The sequence below is a fragment of the Ursus arctos genome, unplaced genomic scaffold (assembly GCF_023065955.2).
Source record: "Ursus arctos isolate Adak ecotype North America unplaced genomic scaffold, UrsArc2.0 scaffold_4, whole genome shotgun sequence".
In the NCBI taxonomy this organism is placed as follows: Eukaryota; Metazoa; Chordata; class Mammalia; order Carnivora; family Ursidae; genus Ursus; species Ursus arctos.
The window spans coordinates 83,346,550-83,372,831 of NW_026623056.1; the positions used below are offsets into that span (position 1 = coordinate 83,346,550).

General features: G+C 45.8%; 1 protein-coding gene across 2 annotated transcripts in view; it reads left to right on the forward strand.

Annotated features, from left to right (window-relative positions):
- The first annotated feature begins 3,643 nt into the window (after nucleotides 1-3,643).
- Nucleotides 3,644-26,282, forward strand: part of IFNAR2 (interferon alpha and beta receptor subunit 2) — a 31,141-nt gene continuing 8,502 nt past the window's right edge. The window contains exons 1-7 of one of the 2 annotated variants that reach the window (XM_026512066.4): nucleotides 3,644-3,914; nucleotides 13,601-13,688; nucleotides 14,709-14,750; nucleotides 16,023-16,146; nucleotides 17,480-17,652; nucleotides 19,699-19,859; nucleotides 23,334-23,502. In XM_026512066.4, the coding sequence (XP_026367851.2) occupies nucleotides 13,634-13,688; nucleotides 14,709-14,750; nucleotides 16,023-16,146; nucleotides 17,480-17,652; nucleotides 19,699-19,859; nucleotides 23,334-23,502 (724 nt within the window). In that variant the 5' untranslated portion in view covers nucleotides 3,644-3,914; nucleotides 13,601-13,633. The remainder of the gene's footprint in view (nucleotides 3,915-13,600; nucleotides 13,689-14,708; nucleotides 14,751-16,022; nucleotides 16,147-17,479; nucleotides 17,653-19,698; nucleotides 19,860-23,333; nucleotides 23,503-26,282) is intronic. The other variant, XM_026512214.4, reaches the window with a different exon arrangement.

The following is a 26,282-nucleotide window of genomic DNA, read 5'->3' on the forward strand; positions in this document are numbered from 1 at the left end:
TCTGAAAAGAAATAAGATGAAATTCTTATCCTTGCTCCTCTATAAGGTAGGATGTTTCATTCTTCTGGATTCTTACAAGGTTTTCTTTTTGTCTTTGGCTTTCTCTGGTTTGAATGTGAAATGCCAAGGTGTAGATTTTTGGTATTTATTTTTAGTATTCTCTGAGCTTCCTAGATCTATAGTTTGGTATCTCTCATTAATTTTAGAAAATTCTCAGTCATTATTATTTTGATTCTTTCTTCTGCTCCTTTCTCTCTTTCTTCTCTTTCTGATAGTCTGACTGTGTACATGCTATGCCTTCCCACAGTTCTTGGATACCCTGTTCCTTTCTACTTATTTATTTATTTTTACTTTTTCATTTGGGAAGTTTCTATTGACATTATCTTCACACTCACTGGTTCTTTCCTTGGCTGTGTCCAGTCTGCTGATGAGCCCATCGAAAGCATTCTTCATTTCTGTTACAGTGTTTTGTTTTGTTTAAATTTCTAGCATTTCCTTTTGATTCTTTCTTAGAATTTTCATCTCTCTACTGACATTACTCGTCTGTTCTTTCTTGTTGTCCATGTGTCCATCAGAACCTGAGAAGTTATTTTTCCTCCTGAACACCAACCCATTCTAACATCAACTGGTGTCCTAGAATTCAGTTCAATTCTGACACTGACCACCCAGAATTAGCATCAGACTTCACAGGTTTGAGGCTCCATCCTACAAGACCACCCTCACTTCTGATATCAGCCACAAGTATTGGGTCCCCAGTTGACCCACACTTCTCTCTGACTTGGCCACAGAGTCAGGGGTTTCCATGACCACCCCCTCAGATTTGATCATTTGCCAGAATGACTAAAATGGTGTGTCACAGAACACACCAAAGTGCTTTCCTTACTATTACTGGCTTATTATAAAGGAGACACCTCAGAAACAGCCAAAGAGAAGAGATGCATAGGGTGAGGTATGGGGGGAGGGGGCCACAGACCTTCCATGCCCTGTGCAAGGGGTTCACCCTTCCAGTTCACCCTCTCAGTTCCTTCTAGATGTGTTTACCAACCCAGAAGCTCTCCAAAACCTGTCACGGACAGGTTTTGGTGAAGGTTTCATCATGTAGGAATGATCAATTATTAACCCAATCTCCAGCCCCTCTTCCTTCCCCAGAGGTTGGGGGGTGAGTTAAAAGTTCCAAACTTCATTTGTTACAAGGCTTGGTCTTTCTGGTGACCCATCCTGAAACTATCTAGGGCCTCCCAAGTGTCACTTCACTGGAACAAACACGTTCCTATCACCCCTACCACTCAGGAAATTACAAGGGATTTAGGAGCTCGGCGTCAGGAACTAAAGACAAAGACCAAATATCTTTCTATGATAATACAGAACCCTTACTATATTAATCCTGCTGCTTTTAAAGTCCTAGTCTCCTCATTCCCAATTCTCTGACACGTCTTAACCTTATTCTCAAGCTTACTTTGCCTCTTCCGATCTTATTTTTTCCCGCCTTTTAGCATGCCGCCTACTTTTCGTTGAAAGCCAGGCATAATGTATCAGATAATAAGAGCTGAGCTAAATAATCCTTTAGTGTGAAATGCTATGCATACCTTTAATGTTTGCTGTACCTGTAGATGTCAGAGGCTTTGATTTCATCCAGTGTCTTCACTTTTGTCTTCCTTGTGGTTCTGGGGTTTCCCTAGAAACTCCCCCTTAAATAGAATTGTAATCTACTTTGGTTATCATGGAGTCCTGTGGATGTGGTGTTAACGATACTGTGAAGGGGAAACATTTATAATTTTATAATTAAATCTCAGGGCTTGTTTTTCTTTTTGATGGGCCTGAGACTGGACTGTGACCTTCAGAGGAGTTTCTTGGAGTCCCCACCCCCTTATTTTTTCTCCTCTTATGATAGATAGGAAGGCTCGAGGGGGCTGAGCTGTCTCATTGCCCTTGATCTGGATCAGATTGGGTTCTGGTAGAATGACTGATTCCCTCTGAAGGCAGGCTTTTGTACAGAACATTCTGGGTGTGTTGCAAAATCGTTACTCCCTCCCTCCCAAACAGGAGGGGAATTTCATGTTCACCAGGAGAAGCGGGCAGAGCACCTGGTGGCAAAGATCAAGAAAGCAGGAGGACCCCACTAAGACTAGGCTCCCAGGAGTTTTTCACTCTCGAGTTAGTCCATGCTCAGCCCTCAGCAGTGAGTCAAATGCCGTTTCAGTTTTCCTAACGTTTCAGAGATTGCCACTCCCTGTACACGGATTCTCTACATCTGTCTGTCTGTCTCTCCAGTTTTCCAGCTGCAGTTTGCCCTGTGACCTCCCTTCCCTGATGGATCTAAGGAGAGATTTTCAGTCGGTTCAGATTTTCCCTTGTGAGACGTGGAGTAACAATTTCTAAGCTCCTTCCATTGTAGAGCAGACTGTGTTTCTTTTTTAAAATCTTTTCCCTCATCATATTAAGTAAAACTATTTACATAGAAATTTGGGAAGTAAAAAGAAGAAAATAAAAAATCACCTCTAATAGGCCAGACTGCAATTTAATCATTGTTATCATTTTGCTATATTTCTATTTGTTTATTTCTATTTGCATATATATTTATATTCATAGTTTTATTTATTTATATAAAAGGGTGCATACAGTGCATGGAGTTTTGTATTGGCTCTCCGCCATGGTCAGGGACGATTTCTGCATCTTCTCTAAAACTGCTGGGGAAAATATTTTCAGCATTGAATGTCTTCTATGAGGACCCGAGCTGGGTGATGAATTCCCTTCAGACCTTCTGGGGCTGCTGAGAATCCTGCCCCTCTTGCAGACAGGAAGACATCCTCTTAGGATAGTCTCTGTGCATATTGTAGAGAGGGGGGTGGGCAAATATTAGTTGACCGGATGGATGAAAATGTCCCCTTTTCCAGCTACAAAAAGTATGAAACATCCTCCTCCCCTTTTCCTCAGAGGCCAGAAAGTTGACAGTGAGATTGAATGCTTAATGAGCATAATTTAGGGGGCTAGTGTATTTCTTTTTCTTCTCTTTCAAAAGGATTTTTAACATTTCCATATTAGTAGCCTTAATGTTTAAAATATACAGACATTTTGGAAATTGACAGAATATAAACAACACATAACAAAATAATGAGGGCCTATCTATCTTCCCTCTATACCTACCCTGAACACCTTGATCAGTGGGGAAATAGGAACACGGAGGGAAGACCCACAGATAAGGAGGAGGGAATGAATTGACAGCACTTGCAAAGGCCTGCTGGAACCTGGAACTAGACCAAGCCTGTACAATTCAATGGTGGCTACTTTTATCCCTGTTTTATTGATTGGAGAATTAAGATCAGAGCGCTTTGTAGAACTCGTAAGTGGGGGAGCCAGGAGAGAACCCATTCGCTCATTCATTCAGTGCACTTTTGCTGAGTGCATGAAAGGTACTGGGCGTTCTTCCAAACGCCACACGCTGCTCTAGCCCCTGAGGATCCCGCAGAAACAAAAAGCTCAAACCCCAGGTCCCATCCCCTAGAGAGCTCCCGACGGGAGGGTGCGGGGGGGAGTGGTAAGAGCCGACTAGCTAAACGTCAGGAGAGGAACTAGTCGGTGCTCCGCCCCCGCCCCCGCCCCCCCCCCCCCCCCCCCCGGTTTCCACGGGCAGCCGGAGGCGGGCGCTTGGAGCGCGCACCCGCGTCGCAGACTCGAGCCACCGGGCAGGGAGGAAGTCCCGCGAATCGACCCCGGTGTCCTCCCCAGCGGAGCCCGCGGTCCGCCCCCCGTCCCTCGGCCCGCTCCGCCCGCCCGCCCGCGCCCGCCGCCACAGCAGCCAGGGCCGCCCGCAGCGCACATCCGGACGGGGGGCGCCGGAGCCGGAGGGGCGGGGGCGCAGGCGGAGGCCCAGAGGCTGGCACCCCTGCGGGGAGCGGCGAGCCGACCCGGCCGAGGTAAAGGGGCGGGCGGGGTCGGGGGATGGGGACCGCTGGTGCGCCTGATCTCTCGGCAAACGCCGCCTCCCCGCAGCTGCTTCCCGGAATGCCCTGCAGACTCCGGGCCTCCCGCGGACTCCGCCTCCGCCCGCTCAGCTCCCGGCCCGCGGGGGTCCCCCTGCCCCCCACACTCCCTCCGCCCCCCACACACCCGCTCCCCCGCCGCAGCCGGGCGGATTGGCCCCGGCGTCCGCTGCTGTACCTCCCCGCTCCCGCCCCCCCCTCCGCCCCCCCCTCCGCCCCGTGTTCCCCTCCTCGCCGCCCCCGGGAGCCTTCTGTCTTTGCACCCCGTCCTGCGCCCCCTGTTCCCACGAAAGATGCCCGGCACACCCTGGCACTGGCGGCTGCGAGATAGGAGCCGTTGGGAAATGTGAGGGTCATATGCCTCAAGATCCACTCGGCCTTGCAAAACTGGGTTACGCGCTGGGGCCTCGGGGTCGGGGTGCGCGGCGCGCCCTCCAAGAGAACTCCCGGAATTCACCAGCCTTTGTGGCCTTGCGGAGAGGGTCACCGAGGGACGACGGGGCCTGGGGTGTCCGGCGTCCTTCCAGACCCCTCGCTTGGAAGCTGGGGGGAGGAGAGGGCGGAGAGACAGAGAGCGGCCCTGCTCCCGGGCTGGGGCATGGGGACAACCGGGTGCCCGTGGATACTGGAGTTTCCACCGGGAGAAACAGCCAGTTCAAAGCAGTTACCAGTTCCATCCGTCAACAGACTTAGGTGATTAATGGCAGCTTTATTGAGCAACTCTAGGAATCCCTGCTCATTTTTTTTCTTTTTATTTATTTATTCATTCATTCATTCATTCATACATTTATTTTTAAGATTTTATTTATCCATTTGACAGAGAGAAGAGCGAGAGCACAGGCAGGGGGAGCAGCAGACAAGGGAGGGGGAGAAGCAGGCTCTCCAGGGAGCAGGGAGCAGGGAGCTGGGTTCAGGGCTCGATCCCAGGAATCTGGGGATCATGACCTGAGCGGGAGGCAGCCGCTGAGGCACCCAGGCGTCCCTCATTTTTTTCTTTTAATATTTGTTTGATTCCCTTGCTTTTGTTTGGGAAGAGATCTAGAAGCTGGAGTAACAGGCCAGAAGGGTCAGATCTGAGCCAGATGGAGCAGGGAGGTGCAGAGGCCGGCTCAGGGACCCTGGAATCGGTCCCCGCTCCCCAGGCGTCCTACTAAGTGAGCCTGGGGACCAAGATACTCAGGCCGTCCCCTGTCCCACACCTTGGCAAGGTTTCTAAGTACCTTCCCCTCCTCTCACTTGCTGTGCCCTTTTGGGGAACAAAGGGGTGGAAGCCGAGGCCAGCCGGAATTCTGCACTAAAGAAAACACCTTCTAAACTCTCCTAGCAGGATGGACTTCGTTGATAAGGTTTGATCTATTTGTTCCAGGAAAGGGCTTGGACTTTTAAGTTCTGCAGTTCACAAGCTGGCTTGCCATTTTAAAAACATCAAAAATCTGAGTGGCTCTTTTATTCTTACCCAGATTTCCTCTAAACTTCCTCAAGTATTTATTTAAAAGTTAAAGATAATCTCCCTGAATTTTAGTTGCTGCGATTTGACAAATGGTAATTTGTCTAATAACAAATTAGAGGGACGCTTGGGTGGCTCCGTAGGTTAAGTGTCTGTCTTTGGCTCAGGTCATGATCCAGGTGTCCCGGGATCCAGTCCCGCATCGCATCGGGCTCCCTGCTCCGAGGGGAGCCTGCTTCTCCCTCTCCCTCTGCCTGCCGCTCTCCCTGCTTGTGCTCTCTCTCCCTCTCTCTGACAAATAAATAAAATCTTAAAAAAAAAAAAAAAATTAGAACCACAACCCCAGAGACAGCCTTAGAAGTGAAACTTTGATTAAAATATATATTTCATCCCTCCCACTTGCACACAGAGCCAGATTAACTCATTTTCCTGTTTTATTTATAAACCTTCAAACTATTGAAGAATCGATGGCATTTATTTTCTTTGATTATCAGTCATCATATGTCACCAAATATAAGTATAAGTATAAGATGCACTTTTATTTTCGTAACCAAGTAAGAAAAACACACATTCTGATTTCAGAGATGTTTGGATGTAAGAAAGAAATTGCGTTTTATAATCTGTGAAATGTAATCTGAGCAGAAACAGGGCCTGACAGTATTTTCCCTGAGGACGTTTCCTTCCTTCTGAGAGTGAAACTGGTTGGTATGCAATCTGAGAAGAATAGAGGAAAACGAGTTAGTTGAGAGAGCTGGTGGGCTGAAGTTAAGAGTCCTGAGAAGTCGAGAGAAGAGGAAAAAGAGAGAGATAAGGAGTAATTGAGAGCCACTGAACATTTTCTCTGGAGCGGGCAGGAAAATGAGGACACTTAGTTTCCCCATAACCCCGGGTACATGGGGGAGAGAATCTTAAGCATTGTTCTTGTTCTTGTTGTTTTAATTCTGAGGGTTTTTTTTTTTTTTCATATAGTTAAAATGTGGGGCACTTGGGTGGCTCTGTGGGTCGAGCATCTAACTCTTGGTTTCAGCTCAGGTCTTGATCTCAGGGTTGTGGGATCGAGCCCTGCGTGGGGCTCCGAGCTCAGCACAGAGTCTGCTTGGGATTCTCTCCCTCTTCATCTTCCTCGGCCCCTCCCTCCCTCTCTCTCAAATAAATAAATAAAATATTTAAATATATTTAAAGGTTGAGTGTACCCAACCACCAGAAACTATACTGGTGAATTAACAACAATCTTTAAAAGGCTTCCTAATAAACAGGAAGGAAGAAAACAAGGCCTTGGCATACTTGACCCTCTCCTTCTCTGACAGAGGGACAGTGGTCAGAGGCCGTGAGATGGGGAAAGTCAGTGGGGCAAGTGGGAGCGGGAAAGCCAGTGCCAGAATCCGGAGAACCAGCCAGAGGCCCAGTGGTTGACCCTCCCTCACCGCTCCACCAGAGGCAGAGAACAAAATCTTCCAGGAGAAAGCAGGGCCCAGGTATCCTGACATCTGTCTCTCCCTTGACTGAGCTCCCCCCACCCCAGAGCCAGTCCTTCGGGCTTGAGAAACTGCCCAGTCTTTACAGAACAAACTGGAATCAGGTATGGAAGTTAAGGAGGCAAGGAGGTTAAGATTTCACTGCACTGTATCACAGTAACAGGTGACAGAGGCATCCAAGTACCAGCAAGGTGACCGGAAGTGGTGGGGGGGGGTGGTAAGGAAGGGCAAAAACGACGTAGTTTGCAAGGAGTCTTATTAAAAAATAAAATAAAGAAAAGAATTAAAATTTTAAAAAATAAAATAAATAATATTACTCCTGGGTTAGGAGCAAATTTCTTCCAATAGCCTTATATCCTACAACTTGATAAAAACATGAATTCAATAGAATAAACTGAAAGACGAGAATATTTTAAATCGGGGTGGAACGGGAGATCGCAGACTTAAGGGGGTAAATTGAGCACCATGGAAACATAATCACAGAAGTAAGAAGTAAGAATAGATACTGCTGAAAGTAAAAGCATTTTTAATAGAGGAAAGGCTTGATTCAAGCCTGTGAACACAAATGAATAGAAGAAAGATCAAGTGAATTAAGGAGAATCTGATGTGCAAGATAAAGAAAGCATGACAAAGCGTTAGGGTAATTGGGATCCCTGATGTAGAGAAATCAACAAATGGGACAGAAAATGCACGTAAAAGTAAGAGAAAAGACATTTTCTTGAAATGAAGGAAAAAATGGTCTGTAGGCCAAAAGAATATTTTCCGGGAAATTGCCACCTTCGGGGAAATTTTCCTATGGGAATGCTCAGCACCAAGATACCTAAAGCAATTTAAATTTTTTTTAGAAGAAAAGAATTAATTAGGAATCCAAGAAGAAAAAGTTCACAAAAGAGGGGCAAACAAAATCGAGCTGGCCTCAGACTCTCTCGAGAGCTAAATGCCAGAGTTCTGGGGTGCTGAGAAGTATTCTAAATGGAGGACACTGTCTCCAGGAGGGTGTTTTATCCAGCTAAGTTGTCATTCAAGGTAAAAGTCAATTGGCAGGCCTTCTCAAGTATGAAAGAGCCAAGGGAATTCAAGACCCAATGAGGCTTCTTTGGGGAAAAACTGCTGGATTAGAAAAACCCAGCAAGGGGCGCCTGGGTGGCACAGCGGTTAAGCGTCTGCCTGGCTCAGGGCGTGATCCCGGCGTTATGGGATCGAGCCCCACATCAGGCTCCTCTGCTATGAGCCTGCTTCTTCCTCTCCCGCTCCCCCTGCTTGTGTTCCCTCTCTCACTGGCTGTCTCTATCTCTGTCGAATAAATAAATAAAATCTTAAAAAAAAAAAACCCAGCAAATTAACAAATTATGAGATAAATTAAAATAAAGAACCCAAGCATAGAGAACGCATGCTCAAAAGGAGTGCTGGTGAGTTAGTTTTCTAAATGCAGAATTAATACCAGACAGCTTTGGAAGTTGTAGGTAGAATAAAATGTAATTGTTGTATCGATCTAGACACGAAAAACAATAAAGCAAAACAAAGAAATAAGGAGGTAGGGAGGATGGGAGGAAGAGGAGAGTAGTAAATTTCTCCTCTTTGAGAGCATGGATCAATAAATATGGTTTAATAGTAAAAGGTGCTGTGAACATATAATCCCCCAACTTCCTAATGTCTTCTGTAACCTTTTTTTTTTTTTTTTTTAACATTAGTGGGCTATCTTAGGAAGTTCTTCTTCTCCTAAAGAGAAAAATAATTCAGATTGCAATAATCCCTTCAGTCTTTCCTTCGGGTTTGTTTTTGGTTCCAAGATCTTTCCAGGAAAGATCTCTGGGATTATGCTCACCTAATGTTAGTGATGGAAATATCTGGATGCTGGAATTTGCACTTTTACACATTCTTAATTTTTTTTAATGAGCACCCAAAAGACGTGCTGCAGAAACAAGAAAAACATTTGAAGCATCAATCAGAAACAAACATGCCAAGATGTTAACAATGGTTGATGCTGGGCGGTAGAAATAGGGATACTTGTTACTTTCTTCTTTCTACTTTTTTGTATTTTTTTCCTCATTTCCAGGGGGGGGAAAAGATTACGTAATTGCGTTTGTGTAGTATTTCTGAATGCAGTCCATTCATTACTCATGGACGGCCAATGCTGTGCCAGGCATCAGGCCAGATGGAAGGAAAGACCCTTATGTTCTCCACCAGGAGACTGAGCGCTGTCTGTCTGTCTGTCTGTCTGTCTAGGAGGAGTTGGAATTCAGGGAAGAATCACTTTACCCCATAGGGTCCACTTGAGCTGGGCCCTGAAAATCAACGGTGTTGAGGGTTCAGAGGTGAGGGTTGGAGGAATGGAGCGGAGAGTCGGAGCTGGGTGAGAGCTGCCTGAGCTGGGGGCCTGTGCGGGGCAGTGACTCCTGGGAAAATTGAGAAGGCTGAGGACAGCCTTGAATTCAACCCAAGGCGCTCGATGCCTTGTTAAGTGACAGCTACAGACCACGGGGGGCCGGAGCAAAATAGAAATGCAGGACCCACGTGTTTACAGAGCAAGAAGTACCACTGAAGGCCCTAAACTATAAAGCTTTTTCTTTTCTTGCATTGTCTCTGTCTCTCAGCTTGTCACTTTCATATTTACTGTTTAACGCCGTCGTGAGTAAAAAAAAAAATTCACATTATTAGCAGGACTTTTCCCCTTTCTTTCTTTTTTTTTTTTTTAAGATTTTATTTATTTATTCATTCGACAGAGATAGAGACAGCCAGCGAGAGAGGGAACACAAGCAGGGGGAGTGGGAGAGGAAGAAGCAAGCTCATAGCGGAAGAGCCTGATGTGGGGCTCGATCCCATAACGCTAGGATCACACCCTGAGCCGAAGGCAGACGCTTAACCACTGTGCCACCCAGGCGCCCCAGGACTTTTCCCCTTTCTATAGTGCAAAGCCAGATCTAAGAGCATCTCGTTCATATGGGGAATCACTGAATTACACAGTTGGGTAGCTTGAACTAGCCAAGAGAAGCAAATGCAGGCCAGACTCAGGAAGGAGAAGAGAGGTCCCCCCAGGCACATGGCCCCAGAAGCATTCCCTCATGCCCAGGGTTAACGTCGGGGCCAGTGCAGCTCCCAGCAGGTGCCCGATGCCACTCCACCCCTTGCAACTCTGGGCACACGTGCTCTGGGGCCTGAAGGATGCTGGGATTCCCCCTCCTGCTAGCCACCCTGCACCCCAGTCTGGGGGGGGCTCTGGGGAAGTCCAGCCCTGAATCCCTCCTTCCCAAGGACCTGCGTTCTCAACCCACCACATACTAGTAACGTCCAAAGGTCTTTAAGCCTCTGCCGTTGGACATGCTGGGCACCTGGATCGAGGTGGCCTAGATGGTCACTCCAGCAGTCCAGCTAGCTGCCTCCCTGGGTGAGGCAAGTTACTGCCAGCCTGGGGGAGGGGCAGCTGCCACTCTGTCGGGGCCCCCAACCTGTCTTCTAACACACCTGGAGGGCATCAGGGCAACACAGGACTCTCTGGGGATGTGACCCAGCTGCCACTGACACAAGAGTACATCAGCAGTCCCCAGGGTAGAGAGAGAGGCCAGGCAGGGCCTGGGACCCCATCCCGCAGGGGAAGGGGGGCAAGACCAAGTGTGAGCTGAGGCTACCAGCTCACCGTGTGTCCCGCCGTCCCATCAGATGTCACTAACAAAACACAAGTTCAAAGATAAAAATACTAAGAATTTCAGGACAGCCACGGGACAGCAGTAAAGCAAGTGTGAATCCCTTTTGGCTGCAGGACCCGGGAGGGGAGGCGGGGGAAGAGCAAAGCCGGCCCTGGCTGGCTGCAGAGATGAGAGTCACAATAGCCATGCTTTAGGGAGGCTGATTCGTAGTCAGGGAGAGTTTCCAGGCGCCTCATTAACAATTCCAGGCAGGATGCTGAGACAGGAAATTAGATTTTCCAAACAACCAGGAATCTAGTTACTAGACATGGGGTTGGAAGTGGGGTATGGGTCATCAGGAACAAAGAAGGGAAGGAAACATCCCCTGGACCACAGAGGCTGAGGGACTCACAATTGTGTATGTGTGTGTGTGTCTTGCTGCAGAAGAAAACAAGTGTTCTATAGAGGTGAAGAGTACCACCATCGGGAAAAGACAATGGGGGGAAGGGCTGCAGGGCAGATGGTCAAGCACAAGGGAGTGTCCGTCCCCCCCAATGTGGCTTTCTACACTCCAGATGCGCCCAGCATCTTAGGGGATGTCCACAACCCTGCAGGCCCTCTGCTGGGAGTCATGGTGGGAGATGACGTCACACGTCCCTATGATCTCTGCAGACATTCTGAATGGGCACCCTATAGTGGGACAAGCTATAGGCAGAGGTGCCTGGATATCGCATGGGTGGCAGAGTCTTCAGCAGGGATGGCAGTTTTAACCTGGAATCTCTTGGATTCCTCCAGGAGAGTACCTTGGCTGGGACCTGTTACCCTGACAGTCAGGAGGACTTTCTTAATTCGTTTCGAGTTCGAACTCAAGTCTGCCGGCTTTGTGGTCCTTTTTCAGTTTTGACTTGGGGCTTGATGCTGCTTCCATGTTGGGGGGACAGAACACCCAGAATCGACAGAGCCCAGTTGCTTGGGTGGAAACAAAATCCTTGAGGCAGAGAAGGAACGAGACCCCCCATTGGGGGGGGCTCCATAAAATGCACGAAGAATTTCTCACCTTGGAGTGAGGGACCCTTTCGGACTGTGACTCCAAATGCAGATGCCAAGAAAGAAAATAGCTTTAAATTGGGAAACATACAGCTCAGAAACTAATGCGTGAAAAAAAAAGATTTTTTTTTAAGCCAGCATGAGCAAATCAAAGGGCAAGTTGACAACAGAGGGGAAAAAGATGTGATTTGTATCATAGACAAAGGGCTAGTCTCACTCATAGTTAGAAAGTTCCTGCAAATAAACCAATAAGAAAAAAAGCTACGACTCCGTAGAAAAATGAGCAAAGATACAAACAGTTAACGAGAAAGGAAATACAAATAACTCTGACATGTATGCAAATGGATACTAACTCAGAATAAGAGAAATATAAATTTGTATTAGTCTGAAGATCGTTTTTTCTTTATGAATTTGGGATTAAAAAGTCCAAGAGCGGAATGCCTGGGTAGCTCAGTTGGTTAGGCGTCTGCCTGCGGCTCAGTTCATGATCCCAGGGTTCTGAGATAGAGCCCCGTGTTGGGCTCCCTACTCAGCAGGGAGCCTGCTTCTCCCTCTCCCTCTGCCCCTCCCCCTGCTCATGCGTGTGCTCTCTCTCTCTCTCTCTCTCAAATAAATAAATCTCAAAAAGAATAAAATAAAATAAAAAGTCCAAGAGCTTGATGACAGCCTCTGTGAAGAGCCCGTGACAGAAGGAAAAATTCTCACACATCAGAGGCCGTTGTGTAAGTCATACAGCCACCAGGGCAGGAGAGTAGCCGTTTCTATTCAAATTACAAATGTGGAGCCCCTCTGTGTCAGGTGTCTTCCATCTACCCCTCCAGACCCAGCCTCCCCACCTTCGCCCCTTGCTTTGCTCTGGGATCCTGTCTTGTATGGGTGCAGGCACCCGCCCCTGGTCCTATGACTTCTGATTGGGATCAGCCAGTGATGAGCCCCAAGTAGGAGAGGGGAGGAAAGACAATGAGGGATATTTACCCTCCCATCCCCTGCCACCTCCCTGCACTATCACGTTGGGCTCCCACAGGACTTTCTCCTACCAGATTCTAGCACCTTCCCTTTGTACCCCAAGCCCAGGATGCTTAGCAGCCCCACTGTTGTTAGCTCCAGGTACTACCTTCTTTCTTATGCCTACATCCTGCTCACACATTTGTAAATAGTCCCCTGATTAAAGTCTTTCTCAAAATATCCTAATTTGAATCTCTTTTTCCTGCTGAGACCCTGAGTGGGTGACCTTTTGCCTGCAATCCTACTTCTGGAAAGTTTTTCTACGCTTAGACTCGCACATGTGCAGAACAATGCGTGTCCAAGATAATCCATTGCAGAAAAGACTGGAAGCAACTCAGACATCTAATGGGGCCTGATTATCTAAATGGTAGTGTGTCCATAGAGTTGACTATGCAACTGCTTTTTAAAAAAAAAAAAACGGGAAATTCTCTTGGGTGCTGATGTAGAAAGATCTCCCAAATATATATCTTCAAGTAGAAAAAGCAGGAGTAGGACAGGAAATGTATATTCTATCTCTTGTGCAGAAAAGGGGGAGAAATAATATATTTGGTTTTGCTTGTGCATAAATATATTCCGACTCACCAAAGAATGAATAAAAGTAGTTTTCTGAAGGAAGCAAGACCCTTTGCTATTTATTCGTGTGTTTTTTGGAAACAGATAACTCTGTCGCCTTTTCCAAAGTTAAATTTAAAACTTCTCCCTGGGGGCTCCTGGGTGGCTGAGTTGGTTAAGCTTCCGCCTTGGACTCAGGTCATGATCCCAGGGTCCTGGGATCGAGCCCTGCATTCGGCTCCCTGCTCAACGGGGAGCCTGCTTCTTCCTCTCCCCCCTGCTCGTGCTGTCTCTCTCTCTCTCAAATAAATAAATAAAATCTTAAAAATAAAAATAAAATAAATAAATAAAACTTCTCCCTGAAGTAGAAACTTCCGGCTCCCCTCTCGTTGTCCTGTCTTTGTCCATTTTTATTTGTCATTTAATTACATGCTTCAGCATTGGGATCAGCCAACATTGATTTCCTTTCAGATGTGAAAGTAAAGAAAAGACTTCATCACCAAGATGCTTTGGAGCCAGAATGCTTCCCCGATTAGACCACAGCATCTGTATCTCGTGGGTAAGTGTTAACTTTTGTCGCAGCTCTCCTAGGAGCAAGCCGGCCAAGTCGCCATCAGCCAGAGTCCTGCTGGGGAGTAGCGCATGGATGTCCCTAACCAGGGGCCCAGTATCCTCAGCCTGTCCAGTGCCAAGAGCCAAATGGAACGTAGATAGGAAGCCTGCCCTGGAGTCTCCGCCCTACTGTTAATTTTAGGAAAACAAACAAACAAACAAACAAGAATGACTCCGTAATGACGGGGAGTACCCTCGCAGGCACTCGGAAGAGGAATTTCTCTTAATACTCTCGTTAGAATCCAGGGTGGAGTTTCTCACTCTCCTCCCCTCCTTAGGAAGAGGCCAAACCCTTAACTCCTACCGCATTACCAGACTGAAAAGTCCTCCCTGAGCTTTGGTTTCTGGGCTTCATTTATTCCTGACTTTTTTTCTGTTGTCTGTGCTGCTTTTTCGCCACCTTTCTTTTGGTTCTATTTCAGTGCCACTGTGTCGTCCCGTTTCATAGCTTGCCGGTAGGGGATCCATGAGGGGGACACTTTTCCCCTGGACGGGGCTGCACATGCCTGTAACCGCGCCCCTCCCAAGTCCCTGTGACAGCCAGAAAGCGAAGGAGAGTCCCCAGTTCCCATCACCAGCGATTTTCGTCACTACACCACCCTTGACAAATGTCTTAACCTTTAACGTGTATTAACTAACAACATGCGTATTCAAATGCTGAGACTTTTTCCAGACGCATAGCTGCTTCTCGGGCTCTCTCCCTACCCAGCAGCCCTGTTATTCGCGGCAACCCCCAGATAGATCTCATTTTGGATTCGCCCAGGTTGAAACCCATGGACCATGGGCCGCGGATACCAACATCGATCCTCCAAGAACCATTTGCTTGCACATTTTTTTTAGCACAAGCAAGTCTCAACCGAACGTTAAGACACGTATACAAAAGAAGGCCAGACTCAAGAGCGAGAATTACAAATGGAGCCTGGAGAGAGTACTTTTGCTTGTCTAACATTTTTTTCCTTCTTCCTAGTGTATATCAACCTCATGTTTGGTGTGTTATCTTCGTTGCCTGGTAAGAGATTTTCTTGGCTTGACTGAAATTTGTGGAAGGGCCAGAGGACGGGGGTGACCGTTGAGAAGTCTAAAATGTGGGGAATTTGATTTCTGATCCCAGATCTGTTGCCCATTTTGTTTGAATCCTTTTTCTTTGATTTTCTCAAATACTCTTTTTTTCTCTAAGGAGCAAAAATTAGCCAAATTTGCACATTTGTCTCTCAAAACTCTTCAAAGACATTAATACAGAAAGAAAGAAAGAAAGAAAGAAAGAAAGAAAGAAAGAAAGAAAGAAAGAAAGAAAGAAAGAAAGAAATTAACACCAGGGGTCATTTTAAAACTCCTTAAAAGAATATTCAATTTCAAACCCCTTAATCGAAGAATGAGGAGGCACAGACTATGTCAAACAGAGAATGATCGAGAAATAACTTCCCCTTCATTTGCATTCTTCCACATGCTGTCTGGTACCTGGTGCCAGAGAAAGGAAAATACTTTTTTTTTTAAACCAAACATCTTGCCTACATCTATAAGCCTGTCCACATAATCTCACTCCGCATCAACTCTGTGTCCAACCTTGTGATGAGCGCAAGGGATGAAGAGTTCGCAGCCAAGAAACAAAGTCCTAGGTCTGAACCACAGGCAACTTAGAGGGTCATAAAAATTGAATTTGAAAAAAAAGAAAGAAAAGACTTGAATTTGAACGGGATTTGACCGCTGTAGCTTTCGATCTCACTTGCCGCCACCTCTTCCCAGCTGCATTACATTATATAACTCAACTGCTCAGTTTCACGGTCTGTAGAATGGGTCTCTTCCGAGCACTGACTTCAGCATTGTTGCTGAGGTTAAGTGCCTGGAAAGGGCCAGTCCAGGCATGCGTTATCTGTCCCTTCTTTCCGTGACGGGGGATTAAGTGCAATGGGAAGGTCAGTGGAGGGAAAGCAGGCAGTGGGCTGAGCTGCTTAGGGAGACTATAGGCAGAGTTGGAGTTGAGATGAGAGAATGAGGTGGACACAGATCCTTTTGATCCGATGAGCCGCTGTGAGTCCATGATAACTGAAGTTTCCACGGCGCTGGGTTCTGGTTCCAAAGCTTGCCTGCCCTAACGATGTGTTGCTCATGAATTAGTTACGTTACTTCATCTCTCGTGTCCACTAGAACCATGTCCTTCCCGTGTTCCCAAGACCCTGGGGCTTCTCTGCTGGGCGTGTGGGCTCCAGATCCCAAGGGACAGACTGGACAACCTTGGGTTCCAGATTTCAGTGTTTCTTTTTCTTTCTCCTCTTTCCTTTAGATTTGTCAGATAAATCTTGCACTTTCAAGGTGACATTACGCAATTTCCGGGTCATCTTATCATGGGAATTAAAAAACCATTCGATTGTACCAGATCACTATACATTACAGTACACGGTCATAAGGTTGGTTTGGCATTTCATTTTTTTCTTGCTAAATATATTCTTTTTCTATTAACTGGGGAGTAGGGAAGGGTCATGGTCTTCCTTGTGATAGAGCGCCTCTCTTCTCTCCCTCTCTCTCTGCTCTGAGCTCAGAGCTTTAAAAGTCCAAGTCCACTTTTAATCAAATTCAGTTCGTTCACAACCTCAAACTGGTTTTGACAAAGCTTGTATTTATAATCATTTCTACAGGTCAGAGCCACATAAGCAAAATAATTACTGTGTATGCTTTTCATAATTATTTCGCTAACTCAGTCAGTCTGGACATGTAAAGCACAGTTTTTTAAGAAATGAATGAATGAATGAATGCACTGTTTTCTGAGGACAGGAGTCCAAAGATACGGTGACCGTATTGATGTTGGGTTCACATTTCTTTACTCAGGGAGCCCTGTGGCACATCAGAAAGCTGCCTGGCTCAGACCAGGAGAGGCCAGGTCCACAGTCTGGCTTGATCACTGATCGGCCGTGACCTTGGGGCACAGAGCTCGGCTTCTCGGGGCCGACTGTGCTACGTCGGGGTGGCTGCAAAGTTGAATAACATAATGGATGGAGCCCTCAATGGCTCTCCTCTTCCGATGTCTCATGTCACCCTTCTAAGCTGTTGCTTTGATCCAGCTACCCCTCCGAATGTTCTTTGGTTTGCTGTTTATTTGGCTAATAGCTGTTACTAGTACCGACTGACCCGGCAGAAGGCCTCTCGCGAGTTTCTCTGGTGCCTGCCAAAGTCGTCGTTTCTGTCTGCGTTAGGCGGTCACGTGTACCACCCACTTAACCTTTCTGAAGCTCAAGAAATCAGATGTCTCTGTTGTCCCTACGTAGCACAGGCTGACTTGGGACGGGACCATGTGATCCACAGCTGGAGAGAGGGTTTCAGGGAGGACAGTCATGTGGGGACAGGGAGATCTGGGGCCTCTCCCACGAAAGCATAAGGTTTCTCATTCATTCACCCAGCAAATATTTACTGAGCACCTAACGCATGCCAGGGGTCGAACCATGAACCAAAGTCCTTGACCTCCTGGGGCCTAGAGCAGATATTCTGAAAGTAGGCAGAGATAGCAATAAACAGATGTGGTCAGTGCTGGTAAACAGGGTGCAGAAAGATAAAGACAGGACGAGGAGAGAGAGGGTGGACACGACGGGCTAAGGTGTTCCATTTTAAATAAGGTGGTTAGGGAAGACGACTTGATGCAGTGGTATTCGGGCAGAGCCATTAAGAAATGAAGAAGGCGGGCGGTTAGTGGATTCTCATCGCATAAATGCTGACGTTTTCCTTTGATCATTTCTTTTCCTTTCGAAGTATACCAGACCACATGAAGACTGTGGAGCACTGTTCAAATATCACAGCAACATTTTGTGACCTAACGGATGTGTGGGAGGTCCTGTCCGAGACGTACGCCGTCACAGTTGATGGATTCAGAGGGAACACAACACTGGTCACGTGTTTCATCGATTTCTTCCTGGCAACACACAGTGAGTGGATCTCTCTTTATCATCCTCATCCTCATCCTCATCATCGTTATCAAGATCATCAATATTTGCTTTGCCATGAAATAGAAAGTTCTGCAGAGGGTGTCTCAGATTTAGGGCGAGGGGCACTGCCTGACCCTGGTGCTTTCCTAGCTCTGGAACTGTGAAGGATTTACTTTGCTTCTTTGAGCCTCAGTTTTCTTTTCTCAAAAGTGGGTTGATGACCTGTACTTTGCAGAAGATTCCTCTATGCCTGTGTGAGGCAGGCATTCCGGCAGCAATGGCCGCTACTTTCTGGTATATTTCAGAACCCGACGGGAAGTAGGTAGTGAGGTCCAGATGGCCTGTATCTGAGCTGTTGCAACTCTTTGGGCCACTGTTTTCCTTAATACTGCAACCCCTCCCCCGGATCATAACCCAGTAGCTCTTACCTACACCATTGCCCAGACTCAGAGAAGACGGGAGCCCGAGAGTGGGTCTGCCTCTCTCTTCTTTTCCTATGACTGGAGTCAGCTCCCTATGGCACTTGCGTTAACAGTCCCAGGGTCAGTGGTCCTCAGCCAGACTCCAGCACTTTTTCAGTGGCCTAATGTGCCACCTGTTTCCAAGAGAAAGATTGGACTTCAGCTCCCTGTTAAAGGCTATGTGAGTGTCCCCTCACACATACATGCTTAGCAAAGTGATAATGACCGAATGCCACTGTCACAAACAACCTAGATAGGAGATTCACTAGAATTGTGTGTATATGTTTATGTGTATGTAGAAATCTACATATCTGTGTGCATTAAAAAAAAGAAAAGAAAGAAAAAGCACAATTTCTAGATCATGGTATTCAGACTATTGCAGAAACGATGTTAAAGTCAGAAAGATGTCATTTTTCAAGACTCAAAATGGTAAATATGAAAAATATGTAAATACCCAGGTTTAGAGGAAATGCAGGGAGTGTACTGTGGCATGGTCTTTCTGAAAGAATTTGGCAGTATGTATTAAAACTTTAACACCTGCCTGCTCGAATCCAGAATTCTTCGTTAATAATTAATCCTAAAGAACAATCATGGACAAATGTCATGATTTAGCTCCAAGAATGCTCATTGATGCAATGATCCTATTCAGAAAATTTAGAGACAACCTCCTATTTAAAACAACAAATCAGCTAAATTATGGTACAGCCAGCCACTTGGTTGGCTGAGAGAAGAAAGTTCCAGAAGGAGAAAGTGACCTATGGGTCAAATGCTATAAATGGGACACGTTAGATGAGGACTATGGATTAACTATTGGTTTTAGCAACATGGAAGTCCTGGTGAATAAAATCAACCATGCAAAGTCATGATGAACATCAGGGGTCAGCCAACTTTCCGTAAAAGGCCAGAAAAGAAATACTTTGGACTTTATGGGCCACACATCATACACTATATCACCTATTCTTCTTTCATTGTTTTGCAACCCTTTCAAAACAAAAAACCACTCTGAACTGGCAGCCTGTGCAGAACTCCAACCCACAGGCCAGTTGACCAGCCCTCGATGGAGGTAAATATGCATTAATATGTTTATGAAATGAGTTAAGTGCACTATATACCATGCAAAACTGTGGGTAAGAATGATTTAATTTTAGTTTAGTTGTGTGTGTGTGTGTACAGTCGTTCAGTTTATATACGTATGTATATATTTACACTCACACACTATAGACAAAAGACGATTAACCACATTCACGGATAATTGCCTACTGTGTTTTCAGCTATTTCTACAATAGTTGGGTATTATTGTAATACGAAAAGAAGTCATTTTTACTTTCATGTTTAGAATATAGCCTGAAAATTGGGAAAGACTGACTTCCATCCCAAAACCTGTCCTCCGTTTCTCCATTAAGCAAATCACATCACTTTTATGGTTCTCAGTTTTTCACCAATCAAACAAATACAGCCCATGCCTCAACTAGGATCATAGGTGGGTTAAAGAGAAGATAGTTGTCAAGAAGTCAGGTTGTAATACGGCGCTGGGAGCGGTACGGTTAGACACTGGGATTTCTTTCTGGTTTTGTTTTCTAAACAGTATCCTTGGAGCCGCCGGAATTTGATATCGTTGATTTTACCGACCACATTAATGTCCACGTGAATTTTCCACCCGTCATGCCCAAGATACTAGATGGCAAAGTATTACAGTTTTACTTACCACTCATCATCGAAGAACAGTCAGGGGGGATTGTCAAGAAGGTAAGTAGTCAAATGAGTTCTGAGTTGGCCATGAATATATTTAACTCTCTTCTTTAGAAAAAGACACATGTAATGACTGGAACAATTAAGGGTAGAGGGTCTGAGGTCTAACTTCAGGAAAGAAGTCTCCATAGTTTGTTCATTGTAGAAATATGCTGACTTCGCCCAGCAGTGTGGTCTTCTTTCGAAGAAGAAGTCACATGCACAACATCAGGGGACACACAGGGAAGAGAAGGGAGTGTGGTGTAGACCAAGAGAATGGCTAATTTCAGCACACACTAGGGCGAAATTCCACGTGGTGGAATGAATGAAAGTAGACTCTGCTATCAGAGCAGGGTACATGGGCATGGCCCTTGGCCAAGTATAAACCCTTGCACGTAATACCAGCCTGCAAGTTATCAGGGACAGGGGCTTTCCAGGCAGAGGGCCCCGGAAGTCAGAGGTCCTGAGGCTGGAGTGGGCCCAGTGGATTTGAGAAACAGCAGGGAGCTGGAATGGAGTGACCAAGACAGGAAAATAGAAGGAGGTGAGGTCAGGGGAGTAACAGGGCCCGGATCTTATAGGGCTTTGTGGGTCTATATCTTCGGAGTGTCAGGAAGCTACTGGAGGACCCGAGGCTTTCCCAGGGCATTCTGCCTGGTGTATTGAGACTAGATCATAGGGGCCAAAGGTAGAAGTTGGGAGACCAGTTAAAATGCTATTATGATGGTAATTACACAATAGGAAATTATATAATTGTCATTTTCCCTTTAATATCCGCTTGGATTATAATCAACACCCTAATCCTTTGATTAGGAAAAGGGTACAAAAATAACAGAGGGAAGAAATAAGCTTATGGAACTCGAAGACTGTATCAAGTTTCTTTAAATATCATAATCCAGTCACATCTAATTTATATTCAACCCATGAGCTACTAACTCTGTTTGAGATTATTATGTCTAAAATAAGAGCGTTATGCTTATTAAGATAGTGACAACACTGTAAGGGGAAAGTAGTGGTGAATGAGTATCTTCTTCATCAAAGAAAAGTAGTCTTTGGACTAAATTAGATCAAGAAAAAAAAAAGAGGCTACTCGTGGAATCCAGGTGACAGCTGGTGGTGGCTTGGACCGCTTGGCAGTAATGAGAAGTGGTCAAATTCTGCATAGTCTTGCAAGTGGAGCTGACAGTATTTTTGGATGGATTGGATGTGTGGTGTGGTGAAGAAAGAGACCAGAGCACCTCGGTAGATGGAGCTTCCATTCATTAAAATGGGATAAATTACAGAGGAGGAGGTGGTTGGTTGGATCTCAGTAGCTTGGATTTGGATATATCAGATTTGAGGTGCCCACAAGGCATCCAGGAGGAGACATTGAGCAGGAGTTGAAGGCTCCAAGTCTGGAGTTCAGGGGAGGGGAGAGATGTCCGGGGGAGTCATTGGCTTCTTGGTGTGTATTGATACCTTGAGACAAGGCGAGACCACCTGGAAGTGGATATGCAGAGAGAAGATGTTCAAAGTCAGAGCCCCAGAGGACTCAAAATGTAGAGGAGCAACCAAAATGGGAAGGAGCTACCAGCTAGGTAGGAGGAGAAGTAGGTGAGAGTGATGTCCTGGTGGCTGAGAGAAGAAAGTTCCAGAAGGAGAAAGAGATCTACTGGGTCAAATGCTATTAATGGTACATGTCAGACAAAGACTATGGATTGACTATTGGATTAAGCAACATGGAAGTCCTGGTGACCTTGATAAGAGTGATTTCAGTGAAGTGTCGGGGCAAGGATCTGGTAGGAATAGATTCCAAAAAGAGAAGGAAGTGAGAAATTGGAGACAGTGAAGAGAACGAATTCTTCCAAGGAGTTTTTCTAGAAGGAGAAGGAGAGATACTCTGGTGGAAAGTGAGGTCAAGGGAGGGACACTTTATTTATTATTTTTATTATAATGATTTTTTATTTTATTATGTTAGTCACCATACAGTACATCCCCGGTTTCCGATGTAAGGCTCAATGATTCATTAGTTGTGTATAACACCCAGTGCACCATGCAATACGTGCCCTCCTTACTACCCATCACCGGCCTATCCCATTCCCCCACCCCCCTCCCCTCTGAGGCCCTCAGTTTGTTTCTCATAGTCCATAGTCTCTCATGTTTCATTCCCCCTTCTGATTACCCCCCCTTTCTTTATCCCTTTCTTCCCCTACTGATCATCCTAGTTCTTATGTTCCATAGATGAGAGAAATCATATGATAGTTGTCTTTCTCTGCTTGACTTATTTCACTTAGCATTATCTAAGGGAGGGACACTTTAAAGTGGAAGAAGTTACAGCACGTTCATGTGCAGATGGAATGTACCAGGAGGATTGGTGGAGCCATGCTGTAGAGGAATTGAGGATGGATGGAATTTCATGAGTGCAAGAAGGGGTTGGCCTTGGCTTGGAGCAGGGACTGTACATCCGAGGCACAGTGGGGGAGGCAGAATGCTCAGGCGCAGAGGCATATCTGTTTGCTCAGGGAAACAGGAAGCAAGCATTGCAGACTTCATCAGGATCTCACAATAGCAACACCAGGCGTGGGACCCAGATATTCTGACTCTTGGCTACCATTGGCTATTCCTCTGCCAGGAAGTCTCTACTTCTCTCCCCCTTTTCTTCTCCAGTGATTGTTGGCCATGGATGAGATTTTAGTTTGTTAGGGCGTTTTCTTTTTTCTTTTCTTTTTTTAATTCTTCCTCCTTCTAAACATAAACTTACAGAAAAACATTATTACAGAAGGCCATATTTGAGCTGCTAGAAATCCTAATTCATAGAACTGTGAGTATTTTGAAAACTATCAAGTGTTACGCAGAAGTTGTTTTTCTTGAAAGAACCTTCGTGTCATCTCTTTAATTCCAAAATGGAACGGAACTACCTGGGAAGGAAGAGGCAAGGTGTTTTAAGGGAGAAGATGAGAAATTAGCAGCCACGGTTCTGCCACAGACAAGCTGTGTGGCCTTGGAAAGTTACCTAACCACTCTGAGCGGTAGTTTCATCATCTGGAGAATGGGGATAACGCCAACTTTGTGGACGGTTTTAATAATCACGTTAATTAATATATATGAAAGCACTTCTGAAGTGTAGATACGTATCATTAATGAAAAAAGGTAATCTCCTTTTTCTATTTTCTCATTTTTGCAAGGTTATCTTAATGCAAGACAAAATAATCTTGTAAAAATGATGTCACGGAAACCTTTATTCCTCATTGAAACTTTTTCTACTCATTTATAAAATGAGATTGCCAGAGTAGATTTCATGGTTTGAAAGTATGCGTGGTATACGACACATACATGCAGTTTTGTCATCAGTTGCTGGCCCCAAATAACTTAAAAATCGTGTTTCCTTTCAAGCCTACAATATTTCTACCCCTGTGTAAGATTTGAAGACGAATCCCCAAAGAGACTTTTCCGGCCTGCCTCTAAATGAAATTCTCACTCAAAGTCTTCCTGCCTCTTTGCTTCTTTTCACAGCATAACCCCACACTAGATGAAAATGTCACTGGAAATTTCACTTACGTCATCGACAACTTACTTCCAAACACAAACTACTGTGTATCTGTTTATTTTAAGCATAGAAATCTGGAAGAAATACATAGATCTCCAGTAAAATGCACCCTCCTTCCACCTGCACAGGACACAGGTATGAGTTTTTAAAAATTCATGTGTTGCTTTTACTCTGCGGGAAAACCTATTTAATGAGAAGAATCTGAAAATCATAGAGCACGGAAGGTATTTCTTCCCCTGAAAGCACATCACAGAGATGTGTCTGTTGGTCAGTCTCAGCTATGTGGTAGAGACACTTTGAAGGCGCCATACCAGAGGGACAATCCCATATCTAACTTTATAAAGTCACTCCTATTTGAGGGAGTCAGGATGAAATTCAGTTCCGGATGCCCTTAGCTTGGCCGTTACTCCAGCCAGGTGCTGGAGGAGGCAGGGTTGCTGGAAGCAGTTGCAAGCAAGGTATCCAAGAGAGGGTCAGATTATGGAGGTGGGCGGTGGCTCATCGAGGTGGCCTGCCTCGCGGCTCGCAGGTGCAAGGAAAACTCACCAGTGTGAATGAGATAGTCCCTGACAAAGGCAAACCTAAACTTGCATATAAATTCTTGATGACTGTAGCTCTTACAAAAATGTGAACCCCCAGCAAATTTACATACTTATGTCCTAATATCAGTTCTCCAATATCAACTAGGTGTCCAGCTATTCAATTCATTTCTGATACTCCCTGGAGTTAGTGTAGACCCCCCAAGTGAAGGGGCTCGGTCCCCCAAGACTGCCTCCTTTGGGTGCGGGCTGCAAGGCCGGCCACCAGAACTTCTGTCCAACCTGGCCACAAATCCAAAAGTTCCCACGACCTCCCTCCAGATTTAATAGGGCAGGAGCTCCGCCCCTTGGAGTCAGGGGGTTACCACCCTCCCAAAACTGCCGTGTGTTCACCAACCCAGAATCTCCCCAAGCCTTGCTCTCCAGAGTTTGTACTGGGTTTCATTACGGAGGCGTGATTGATTAAATCATCACCCATTAGTGTCTAAATGCGATCTGCAGCCCCTCTCCCCTCCCCAAAGGTCAATGAGGCCAGAAGTTCCCACTCCCTAATCACTAGGTTGGTTTTTCTGGCGACCAGCTCCCATCCTGGAGCTCTCCAGCACCCTGCCTTGCTCACCTCGTTAGCATGAACTCAGATAGGGTCCCCAAAAGACACTCCTATCACTCAGGAAACTGATGTTCTGTGCCAAGAACTAGGGGAAAGACCAGATATTTTATTTTATTTTATTTTATTTTATTTTATTTTATTTTATTTATTATTATTATTATTATTATTATTATTATTATTATTATTATACCATGATCTTATAAACAAACAAAACCAATTGAATGGAGAAACTCTGCTTCTCCTCTGCTCACGGAATACTTCTGCATTCCATTGGTGTGGGGGGGTTTCCCCAACCAAGCAATCCTTCCACACCAGCTCAGGGTCTCACAATTTCACTCAATCCCAACCCTATCTACCCGGAGTTAGAGACTCAGTCTCACAAGACTGCCCCCACCGCCACTTCAAATGCCAATTGCCCCTCAAAGTTGTCACCTGGGTGTCGGACCGACCGGCAGTAAATCGCTGATTCTCACAACCCCCTCCTTGGGTTTGATAATTTGCTGGAATGGCTCACAGACCTCAGGAAAACAGTTTCTTTACTGGATTCCTGGTTGATTACAAAAGGATACAACTCAGGAACAGCCTGGGTGGAAGAGTTGCCGAGGGCCAGGTCTGAGGGAGCAGGGAGCCCTCTGCCCTCTTAGAGCGAGCACACCACCCTCCCAACTTCCCAACCCAGAAGCTCAGAACCCTGTCTTTTGAGGGTTTTATGCAAACTTCATTGCAAAGGTAGGACTGATTAAATCCTTTGTCATTGGCAATTAATTCAACCTCCAGTCCCTCGCCCCCAGAGGTCCAGGGGTGGGATCGAAAGTTCCAACCCTCTAATCAACAGTTGGTTCTCCTGGCAACCAGCTTCCATCCTTAGGGGCTTTCCAGAAGTCATTTCCTCAACAGTAAGCTCAACTGTGGTAGAAAGGGGCTTGGTAGACACTCTTTCACCTTCCTTGCTCTTATCACTTAGGAAATTCCTAGGAAATTTCAGAGCGCTAATGCCAGGAACTGGGGACACAGACCAAATATATATGTATTTTTTATTATAAATCACAGTCTCACCAATAAAAACTCAAATTAGTAATATGACACGACAGACGGTGGTTTGCAGAAACTCAGTCCCCACCTGGAAGACGAACGTTAAGTCTGAGACCAAAGGCACGCCTTCTTTGGAGGTTGACATGTTCTGAGATGACTCAGTTTCTCCCTGGCTTTTCTGTTTCACCTCCTAAGAAACAGTCGTGCAACAACACGTTGTCATGTCATTTTGTCTTTACTTGCTGTGAACACATCATTTTACATATTAAATCAGGCTCCCTTCTTGTATCATTACCCAAGTCAGTGCAAGTACAAGTCCTCACGATCCAAATATTTGATGTCTCAATTCTTACTGTCTAAAACTCAGGAACCAAGAACACTCACATAACATGGACTCCTCACTGTCCAGACTGCCATCTGAACTACCTTCAACTAGCCCAGCTTGGGAACCAGACAGGTTTGGATGGTGGGAGATTCTTGACAGACAACCTGGGACCGGTGTTAATGTCCTCAGACTCGGGGGAGACCCCCGCTATCTTAGGGGAGTACTCATCTGGGGGAGGCTAGTCCAGAGATCTTGAGAAATGTCTCCCCTCTGGTCAAGTCCTAAATTAACTGCTTGGCTCTTTCAGGAACACGTTGAGGGAAAGCTGTGTCCATCCATTTGACAAATATTTATTGGGGACCTACTATGTGCTGGATTCTCTTGTAGATGGTGGGGAGACAGCAGTGAA